The 10,506-nt window shown below is 54.9% G+C and overlaps 2 protein-coding genes across 5 annotated transcripts in view; one reads left to right on the top strand and one right to left on the bottom strand.

Moving 5' to 3' along the window:
* FAM131A (family with sequence similarity 131 member A) overlaps positions 1-1,661 on the top strand; it is an 8,301-nt gene extending 6,640 nt beyond the window's left edge. For 2 of the 3 annotated variants that reach the window (XM_024767231.1, XM_024767240.1), the window contains one exon: positions 595-1,658. In XM_024767231.1, coding sequence (XP_024622999.1) covers positions 595-1,070 — 476 coding nt within the window. In that variant the 3' untranslated portion in view covers positions 1,071-1,658. Of the gene's footprint in view, positions 1-594 lie in introns of all 3 variants that reach the window. The other variant, XM_024767248.1, reaches the window with a different exon arrangement.
* Positions 1,662-2,476: 815 nt separating this feature from the next.
* CLCN2 (chloride voltage-gated channel 2) overlaps positions 2,477-10,506 on the bottom strand; it is a 14,379-nt gene continuing 6,349 nt past the window's right edge. The window contains exons 14-24 of one of the 2 annotated variants that reach the window (XM_024767217.1): positions 10,333-10,443; positions 9,900-10,113; positions 9,441-9,574; positions 9,025-9,197; positions 8,784-8,898; positions 8,493-8,566; positions 8,201-8,260; positions 8,020-8,058; positions 7,743-7,847; positions 3,166-3,252; positions 2,477-3,034 (exon numbers count right to left, since the gene is read on the bottom strand). In XM_024767217.1, the coding sequence (XP_024622985.1) occupies positions 2,840-3,034; positions 3,166-3,252; positions 7,743-7,847; positions 8,020-8,058; positions 8,201-8,260; positions 8,493-8,566; positions 8,784-8,898; positions 9,025-9,197; positions 9,441-9,574; positions 9,900-10,113; positions 10,333-10,443 (1,307 nt within the window). In that variant the 3' untranslated portion in view covers positions 2,477-2,839. Of the gene's footprint in view, positions 3,035-3,165; positions 3,253-7,742; positions 7,848-8,019; positions 8,059-8,200; positions 8,261-8,492; positions 8,610-8,783; positions 8,899-9,024; positions 9,198-9,440; positions 9,575-9,899; positions 10,114-10,332; positions 10,444-10,506 lie in introns of those variants that run through there. The other variant, XR_003006206.1, reaches the window with a different exon arrangement.

Consider the following 10,506-nt stretch of genomic DNA (forward strand, 5'->3'; position numbering starts at 1 on the left):
CACCCCTCCAGCTAATTAACAAGTTCTCCAAGGTGGGCGATACATTAGAGCAGATTGGAGACTGCTGCTGTGGTCTAGAGGGGACTGATTTGGACGCCTGAACCACAATCGTTTTTGTTTAATTGAGTTCCAGGCTTGCTTTGACTCCTGCTATAACGATGATAACTAACATTTATCCAAGGCCACTACTAGCCTATGTGGAATCTTTGTGCAAATTAGAAAAAGGCATGTCTTTATCTGGTGGGCACAGACCCATGCTAGAGCATGTTGCTTGGTGGGTAGAGTGAGTGCTGAATTTCAGCCCTCACTCACTGCCTTTGACAGGCTCCCCTTGTGCAGTGAACAACCTGCACCATGTATGGTATCCCTGTGTATTTTGTTTCATATGGTGTACCAGAGTCTGTTCTCTCAAGAACCCTGTAAATTTATAACCCCCAATTCACCATTAAGGGAATTGAAGCACTGAGAGGTTAAGTGACTTGCTCCAAGTTACTCAGCTCCTGTGAGGGTGGAGCTGAGAGGATGTGGCTTCCATTCCAGATTGGCCAATTGAAGTGGGGCTAGCAGGGCTGTCTTCTTTCTCTCCCCCTGCAGACATGGCTGGGCAGCTGCCCCTGGGGCCCCACCTCCAGGACCTCTTCACCGGCCACCGATTCTCCCGGCCTATGCGCCAGGGCTCCGTGGAACCCGAGAGCGACTGCTCGCAGACCGTGTCCCCAGAGACCCTGTGCTCTAGTCTGTGCAGCCTGGAGGACGGGTTGTTGGGCTCCCCGGCCCGCCTGGCTTCCCAGCTGCTGGGCGATGAGCTGCTCCTCGCCAAACTGCCCCACAGCCGGGAAAGTGCCTTCCGCAGCCTGGGCCCATTGGAGGCCCAGGACTCGCTCTACAACTCGCCCCTCACAGAGTCCTGCCTTTCTCCCGCTGAGGAGGAGCCAGCCCCCTGCAAGGACTGCCAGCCGCTCTGCCTGCCGCCAGCGAGCAGCTGGGAACGGCAGCGGCAAGCCTCTGACGTAGCTTCTTCTGGGGTGGTGTCCTTAGACGAGGATGAGGTGGAGCCAGAGGAACAGTGACCCAAATCATGCCCGGTGGTGGCATGTGTCCCCTGGCCGCTGCTGGGGGCAGAGCCTCTGTGCCCAAGCACGGGCGAGGCTTCCAGCAGAGCTCCAAAGCCTGGAGGGCTCCTGGGAGCACTCACTCCTCCATTGTGTGTTTGCATGAAAGTGTTCAGAGGAGGCAGGGGCCAGGCTGGGGGCGCATGTCCTGCCCCCACTCCTGGGGTTTGCCGGGGGTTGCCCGGGGCCCCTGGGGCATGGCTACAGCTGTGGCAGACAGTGATGTTCATGTTCTTAAATCAATACCACCACGTGCACATTTCCCCCTTGGGTGATGTGAACCCCTATGGGGGCAGCTGTGACTGGGCTGTGTGGGGTGGAGTGGGAGGGAGCCCCGCCTCCCCACCCCCTCCCCCTGCCTCTCCTCTGCTTCTCTCCTCACCTCCAAGTCCCTGTGTAGTGCTTGACAGAATTGCCCCCGCCCGGGGTGGGGGGTGGCTCTGACCCTCCTGGAGCCTCTGGATTGAGCTGTCCCCCCAAGGGCCCCTCGCCCAGCTGGGCTCGTGCTGTGCTTCACCTGTCCATCATCTCTAAATCTTCTTTTTCCTAAAGAGGGGTCTTGGTCTGTTCTACACCTCCGAGTCCATGTGTAGTGCTTGACAGAATTGCCCCCGCCCGGGGTGGGGGGTGGCTCTGACCCTCCTGGAGCCTCTGGATTGAGCTGTCCCCCCAAGGGCCCCTCGCCCAGCTGGGCTCGTGCTGTGCTTCACCTGTCCATCATCTCTAAATCTTCTTTTTCCTAAAGAGGGGTCTTGGTCTGTTCTTTCAGTCGGATCTTCTCTGGGAGGCACTGGAATGATGAAGGCCTGTACTCTCGGCCCTTTCCCTGGCCCCCCTGGCGGGGTCTGGGCCCTTTCCCAGCTACTTGTAGGACATGTGGGCAGGGTCCTGGTGGCTCTCAGCCCGGGGGCTGCCCCATTCACTCGAGAGTTCTCTTTAGGGTGGAGCTGGAAGAGGGGATGGCTCTGGTTGCCACGGAGCCGTGATTTGGATGTTCTTCCAGAGAGGGCCACGAGGGGGCCACACAGGTGGCTGGGCGCTGTCAGCAGGAACGGTGCCAACGCGTGACAGTCATGAGGGAGCGTCTCTCCTTGGGGAGGAAAGAGGGTAGTGCCTTTCTTGGCTGAACAAAAGGCCAAAGCTACCTTACTGGGGGACTGTGCCCCAACCAGGGTGTTGATGAGCAAGTGGTGGTGGTGGCCTCCGCAGACCCTGCGCTCCACGCGCAGCCGGCTCTGGAGTTTTATGGCTGCCGGGGGGTGGGCGGCTGCTGGATCTGGAGCCTTGTAGGCTTTGGCAGGTGAGGGGGCCCGAGGTAAGAACAAGAGCCGGTGGGCACAAGCATTCTACATAGAAGTGGCTCATTAGGTGTTTATTTTGTTCTATTTAAGGATTTGTTTTATTAAATTAATATAAAAATCTTTGTAAATCTCTATATACATCTGGTCACGGGAGGTTCCAGTATAAACCCATATTAGTTCTACCCCTTCCCTCAAAGGGGGAGCAGGGGTCATGTCAGGGCAGTGCCGACCTTCCTGCCCTTGGAACATTTGCTGCAGGTGGGCACTGGGTCAGATTTCAGGTAGGATGAGCCAGGAGACGCTAGCACCCCAGGCCTGGAAGCGGGGCTGGAGCTCCTGTTTTCCCAAGGCAGAAGGAACAGGAGAGCTGCAGGATCTGGGCCGACAGCCATGGCCACTGCCATCCCAGGCCACCCCTTGAGGGGATCACTGGCACTTGTCGTCGCTGTCAGAAGGACTGCCCTCCTGGGGGAGGCCGTGGCGGGAGCGGGACCCCCAGAGTGCATGCACCTCAGTGGTCTCTGTGTCACTGCTGCTGGTGGCACTGTCTCGGAAGCTGGCAAGGGGCGGCCGGACTTTCACACCCTGTGATGTGACAGAGCCCTCGATAGCCTTCCGGAGCTGGAAAGGTGAGAGGATCAGATGTGTGGACTCGAAGCTCCCTGCTCAGACTCCTCCCCAGCACTTCCCCAGGTGGCTGGACATAAGCCTCTGAGCCTTTTTGGAAGTGGAAGTGGTCACTATCATCTCACCTCCTTTAGGGTGACAATTCCAATGAGTCTGCCAATACTGGTGACGTAAGCATGGTCCACTCCCAGCAGTGAGAAGATGGTGTGAGTCTGCGGGGTGGGGAGAAAACACATTGGACTTGATGTGTGAGGGGACAGCTCTAGATTATAGGCCAGAGGGACCCAGAACAAGGTGGTGGGGGGCAGTAGAAGGGGTGAGGATGGATGGTGAGGAAGGGGACAGAACCACTGGAGGAAAAAGAAGAACAACAGAATGTTTCTGTAACCAGGCCTCAGAAGCTTGATAGTGGGAATCTTTATGTTGCTTACATTGATGGAGCAAGGGACAGAGGAAGGCTTCTTTGTCCCACGTTAGAAAGGAGGACAGAGGAGAGAACAACTGTTGAAATACGACATCAGATGATTGGCCAGGCACCGGGCTAGGTCTTTCCTACATTAACATTTAATTTCAGTAGTGTCCTGAGAAGTAAGTACGATACCCATTCTACAGGAGAGGCAACATGAAGGTCAGAGCTGAAGTGACTCGCTCAAGGTCACCAGGAAGAAGTGGCCTTGCAGCCCCAGCTCACTTTTCATCACATTACAGAAGGAGGAAGCACAGCCCCAGTCATCCCATGCAGCTGTCCAATTAGTCATGGACCGAAGTTCCACACGCACCCCACTCCCCCTTAGGGGTATTGGCCCTGAATCCTCTGCCCCTAACTCACCTCTGCGTCTGATACATGCTTCCCATTGGCTCTCAGTTGGCTGGCCAGTTTTGGTACCCCTCCAATCTTGGCCTGTAGCACTCTACATCTCTCAAACAGTTTGCCTTTTCTGGGGCCCAAGTAGCATCCCGGGTCCTTTTGAGATGTAGCTTGCAGTCCAGGAGGACAACAGTCACGCCCATCCCCCCATGTTTTTCTTGCTTCGGGCCCTCCCCCCAGGCTTTCGAATGTAATCACCAAGGGTTCAGAAATTGTCAGGCAGTTCCCCTTGTGCTCTAAGTGGATTTTCTTGGGCCAGATGTCTTGAAAAACACTACTGACTCAGCAGTTCCTGGAATTTTTGGCCCATCATTTATCGCACTGTTTTGAGTTTACTTGTAAGTGTTTTGGCTTACTATTTGAATCAAAATGGGCATTAATAACCCAGCTTCCTGAGTACCACTTACTCAGAACTCACTGTTATCATCTTAACACTTTAAAAATGTTTTATTATACAGTGCTAAATTCTCCATCTAAGACATGACAGTAATTATAAAAAGAGATAGAAGTTCAGTTTTAGAATACACTTTTTTGTGCTCCTTCCATGCCTATGTCATAACTGTCATGTGGTTAGCAAGTTCCTCCTCATATCTAACTTGAATCCTATGTGCTACAAGTTATCTTTAATTTCTTCGTAAGACTTCAGAGGGAAACATATCGTTATATTTCCTGTTTCAATAATCCCTTAGCCTTGCCTTATCATTTAATAATCCCTCTCAGCTTCTCCCAAGGATCCTATTAAAAAGTTCCCATTGATTTTCTGTTCTCCACCAACCTAATCAGAGTGAGCTTCTGGCAGACTATATGCTTTTTAGAGTTCCAAACCACTTGTTCCACTAAGCCTTACGGATTGACTTTCTGACTTTTCCCCCAACCTCCTCACCATCCTCGCCAGACAGGGCTGCAACATCCTAATGGGTTCTGCTTTCTGCCTCCCTTCCCTCCAACTTGGCTCTGCCATCCTAAGAGCTTTCTCAAACTTGAGTTAGACCCCAGACTCCCCAGAATGGCCCATTAAGACCCTTCCCAAACTCGCCTCAGCCTGTCTTTCCAGCCTCAGATGCCGCCAGCCACCCCAGCTTCCAGCCTCAGATAATCACTCATCCTTTTCTGAGAACATCCATTTCTTCCACGCTTCAGCCCTTCCCTCACGACACCATCTTTTAAAGTCTCCTGTTGTTCACCTCTCAGTATAAGTAGTAGCAGTAACTCCTAACATGTATCGAATACTTACTATGTGCTGGGCACTGTTCTAAGTGCTTCACATGTTATCAACTTTAATCCTCAGAAAAACCTATGTTGGCACAACGATCCCATTTTACAGAGAAGGAAAGTGAGGCACAGAGGCTAAGAAATGTGACAAGGTTTCGGGTTCAGCCCGCTGGCACTCTAGCTTCCCCCCTCCACCCACTGCTGCTCTGCAGGCGGCCCTGAATGAATGAGGCACTCTGATGGTACGGGGACGTCCAGTGGCACAGGTTCCTAAATAGTCTCCAGTGTATTCCTCTTCCCTCTGCATGTTCCTTTCCTGGACTTCACTGGGTTACTACTTACTGACTCCTCAGGCCTACAAGGACATTTTGAATTCTCATCTTGTATGTTCTTATCACTTTCAGTTCTTTATACTTTTGTTAGTTGGTTCCTCAAAGGCTTCATTTCTTCCTCTGATTTTTAAGTTTGCAACAAACACCTACTTTGTTCTTTTTCATTTTCATTTAATTAGACACCAGGGAGCCCACTGGAGGGCCCATACTTCTTGGGCTTGGAAACAGTGCATTGACAGAAAGAGGGTCAGTTTTGCCTTCTGAAAGAATCCTGGGATTGGGGCCAGGAAATCTGGCCTCTGGGCCTGACTCTGCTATATTGACTCGGGCAAGTAACCTCCTCACTGCCTCAGCTTCCCTGTGTATTAACATGGTTAAATCCACAGGCTTTTGGGTCAGACCATCTTGGATTCCAGCCCTGGTTCTGCTACTTACTAGCTGTGTAACCTTGGCCAACCTGCTTAACCTCTCAGAATCTCAATGTCCTCATAAAAACTAGAATAGAGGGGCTTCCCTGGTGGCGCAGTGGTTGCGAGTCCGCCTACCGATGCAGGGGACGCGGGTTCGTGCCCCGGTCCGGGAAGATCCCACGTGCCGCGGAGCGGCTGGGCCCGGGGGCCATGGCCGCTGAGCCTGTGTATCCGGAGCCTGTGCGCCGCAACGGGAGAGGCCACAACAGTGAGAGGCCCACGTACCGCCAAAAAGACAAAAAAAAACAAAACAAAAAAACAAAAAAACTAGAATAGAGGGGCTTCCCTGGTGGCGCAGTGGTTGCGAGTCCGCCTACCGATGCAGGGGACGCGGGTTCGTGCCCCGGTCCGGGAAGATCCCACGTGCCGCGGAGCGGCTGGGCCCGGGGGCCATGGCCGCTGAGCCTGTGTATCCGGAGCCTGTGCGCCGCAACGGGAGAGGCCACAACAGTGAGAGGCCCACGTACCGCCAAAAAGACAAAAAAAAAACAAAACAAAAAAACAAAAAAACTAGAATAGAAAAACTAGAATATCACAATACCCATCTTATAGGGTGGTTGTGAGGATTAAATTAAACATGTGAAGAGCTTAGCCCACTGCCTGGCAGGTAGCAGGCACTAAGAAAAAACACGTCAGCATTATCATGATCATCGTGTGACGTCTGAGGATTAAGTAAGGTGATAGAAACGCTTTAGAGGTCTTAGGAAGAAAGGCTTTAAATAAAAGCCAAATGTATTATTCACAGGCCTATCTTCTTTTTTTCTTGCAATTGCACTGCAGTTCCCCACTCATCTTGATCCGAGGTCTTTACCCAAAGGCTTATACGTTCCTTTATTACCTTTTGCTTTTTTGTTTTCGTCCCCTGTTCTTCCTGCCCTGCTTGTCTGCACTAGGCTGGCTCTTGGGCACAGTTTGTGTCTAAGCTAGCTGCCCTAGCTGCAGACCTTGGGAAAATTCCTCCCCTTTCCCCGTCTAATGTGCTCAGAGGCTTGCACGTTAAATCTGTCAACAGTTTAGCTAAGCCCCCCTGGTTTTTGCCCAAGCAGCCTGCTGGGTGTGCCTGTACTCCCTGCCTTCGCTCAGAGGCCTGAAGGTGCCCAATGATGCCGGCTGCGCCATTCTTGGGGGGCCCGAGGCAGTCCTGCAAAGACAGCCCCCGCCCTCTGTTAGCATCAGCCTCACCCACCGCCAACCTGTCTGCACTCCAGTTTTCTCTGCATTTATGCAGGCCATTGTGCCCTTCTGCTGAGCTATCTTCCTGTGTGTCTACCAGTTTTCCTTTGGCCTACACTGAGTCAGACTTTCTGGGGTCTGACATTCCAAGCCCCCCACTAGGCACTTCTCATCTTTGTTTATCTCTTCTCTGCAGTGTCCCCAATCCTACTTGGATGTTTGTTCGCTTGTTTATTAGATTTTCTTATCCTGCCTATTTCTCACCCATTTTTTTCAGCGTGGGTGTATCAGCCTTGTCAGGTGCTGGCAGCCTCCTGCCTAGCTCTGACTCTAGAAGGTCAGAGGCCTTCTGGCTTCCACCCAGCTCCAGCCCTGTCTTTGTTGCCGCTTTGGTCCAGAGTTCCCTGGGGGCAAGGCTGAGCAGAAGAAAAATGATGCTTGGCTTCACCATAGGCAGGAAGAGGCTAAGGGGCCCTGCTCCTGGCCTCCCATCGTTTGAAGCAATGTGTTTGAAAAACATCTTAGCACAGAGCCCACTCTCTCCTGTCTCTTTTTTCCCCACTGGCTTGAGTCCAAACTTGTGGGAGGACTTAGCTCCCCACCCTGTGCTCCTGAGAGCCCAGGCGGCCCTGGGCCTCTGGCCCTACCTTGTGCAAAGAGGTCCGCTCCACCAGCTGGAAGGGGGCAGGGTCAATTTTGCAGTCGCTGAAGTTGACAGGTTCATCTAGTTGCTGCTCCTCCCACTCTAGAATCTGAGGGGACAAGACTAGGAGGGTTAGGGAGAAAGTACCAAAAGCTGCTCTCACCTCCTTGAAAGTTGGCCTGCCCTTCTTCCTACCCCATGGTCCCTCCCATGGGGACAGCAGCCAACATGATGACCGAACACACTCAGGAAGAAGAGTCCAGAGTCCAGTCACACCTTACCTCTTCAGGGGTCATCTCGCCTTCCAGGTCCGAGTCACTCTAGGAGAAAGGAAGGAAGGTTGGCAGCTAGGGGCTTGGGGGAGGTGGTGTATCTCACCAGCTCAGGGGAAGCTTACCCTGCCTAGAGCCCGGCCCTCCCTGTCTAGTGCTCCTGAGCTGCAGGAAGAGAGGGAGCACTTACCGCCAAGGAAATTCGGACCCTCTTCGGCTTGCGTTTGTCACATTTTTCCGACTTCTCCAACTTTGTTAGCGCCAAACCAGAGAGAAGAGGAGTTGATGTTATAGGGAGGAGGGAGGTGAGGGAAAGTGGTGGGGCTGGGAGGAAGGGCACAATGCAGGGACAGCTGATATCCAGGAGGGAAGAAGGGCAGGGAGAGTGGAGGCAGGCACTGCAGGGTTAACGGACAGGTGGTCTCAGCGTCAGAGAGAGAGCTGGAGAGAAAGAGCCAGATGGAGAGGCTCTAACCACTCACCTCTGAAGCAGGCTCGGGGGGTGGACTGCCACAGAAGAGGCTTCTGAGGGTGATGCCTGCCTGCTCCATGTTCCCTGTGTTCCCAAACACAAGGCCCTGAGGGCAATGTCATCTTTGCTGGAGAGGATCAGGAGAGGTGAGGAGGGCAAGGGGAGAGGTGTCCTGGTTCTGCTCCTGGCCCATCTGGGCAGCCTCTTAGCTGGGATGTGCTCCAGTAAAAAGGTTGGGCAGGGACCCTAATGCATCTCCGGGGCTGGTCTCTGGCTCCGTCGTGCTAGCAGATGGGCTCACCTGTGGGACTCTCCTTGAGGTTCATGGTGTTGCTGGGCCCCCTCTTGAGAGCAGGCTTCAGGGGCTTGTGAGTCTCCCCCCGTGCTGTAGGGAAGCCCGAGTCTTCTGTGTTCACCTGCACAGGGAGGAAGGGGTTGGGGAGCCCGTGGCCTTGGACCACCTCTAAGTCACCCTCCCAAACAGTCTACACAATGACATTTAGGAAGTCTGGGTGCCCCTGCCATGGGGCTTTTCCCCTCACCTGGAAGAGGAGGGAGGTCTCAGGGCTGGGGGGACTCTCCTGATCGGAGGGGGAAGAGGTCCGGGCAGCTCGATGCTCCTGCATGTACTGCCGCCGGCGGGCTGGGCTCAGCTGAGCCCCCAGCAATGCCACCACCTGTGAGCACTCGATGGAGCCCAGGAGGATCATGGACTCTGGATAGAGCAGGTGGGAGGACTCAGGAGCTGGGGGTGAGGCCCTCCTACCCCCCTGACCTTCTCTCACACCCAGTGTGGGGCCTTGGACACAAACCACACTCCCGAGGGAAACCCTGGCTGGGTTTGCTAGCTTACTGCCTTTGGAACCAAGGAGACTGGTCCTGAGCTCCTGCCCCTCCCCCTTCCTGAGCAGCGACCCAGGCAGATGACCCTAGCACCTGGGCCCTCTCCTGGTCTCACCAGGGGACTCTACTAGGGCCAGCACGCGGCCCTTGGTCCTGTGCAGTGCCAACCGCAGGTCCCGGAAGGTGCAGCTGAGGGCCACGTGGGGAACATCCCGCACCATGATGTCCTCCACTCGCACCCGGTACTGCCTGAGAGCAGAGAGAGGCACGTGGTTTGCCATCAGCATGGGGAGGGTAGCCCGGAGCACTACTATCCCAGGGCCGTGAGGAAGGCCCCAGAGCCTATGGGGACAAGGGCTAAGGGCCAAGGTGTACCTACTGCCTTCGTTCTGATGGGGTGGGTCAGCCACAGCTCCCCCAGGGAGTGGACAAGGGCAGCTCTGGCCAGGAGGGAGCAGGGTGGCTGGTCTCCCAGCCTCACTGGCTGAAGACCTTGCTGGAGGTGGGTGGGAGGGAGTCCTAGGGTGGCTTCTGCCCCTCAACCGCTCCCCCCTTGTCACCCAGTCCTCCATACTGGTGGCGGCCCCAGCCCAGCTCAGGCAAATAGGGCAGTTTCTTGATTCGGATGATGCTGTCATAGAGCGAGGGCTGTAGGCTCTGGGCAACGGCGTTGGCCAGGATGACGGCAATCATAACAGGCAGGATGTGGGCGATCTGGCCTGTGAGCTCGAACACGATCACGGCCGTGGACACTGTGTGTGTCACTGCTCCTGCCAGCGCAGCCGCCCCTGGGGACAGCCACCCTCAGTCTCCTCAGGGTGCCCAGGCCCCAGATGACCCCACCCGCCAGTCCTGTAGGGACCCTCTGGGCTGCCCAGTACAATCCTGGGGAGTGGGCTTCTGCCGCCGAGAGAAGCCTGGTTTCTGCCAGCAGGGGGCGCCAGAGCCTCTGGCCCTGTGGCCCAGCCAGGGGTTTTCCAAGACAGACGGGGACCTGCAGCACTCACCCACCACTGCATAGCCTCCAGGCACGATCCGGTAAGTGCTGCCGTCTGTGTGAATCCCGTCTGGGAACCAGGCAGCCATGCTTTCGCCCACCAGACGCCCAAATGCTGCTCCTTCAGGGAGGGGGGTGGGAATTGAAACAGGTAGTGGAGGGGGTGGGCAGGGACACTAGGAAG

Source organism: Neophocaena asiaeorientalis, unplaced genomic scaffold, assembly GCF_003031525.2.
Source record: "Neophocaena asiaeorientalis asiaeorientalis breed wild unplaced genomic scaffold, Neophocaena_asiaeorientalis_V1.1 scaffold225, whole genome shotgun sequence".
In the NCBI taxonomy this organism is placed as follows: Eukaryota; Metazoa; Chordata; class Mammalia; order Artiodactyla; family Phocoenidae; genus Neophocaena; species Neophocaena asiaeorientalis.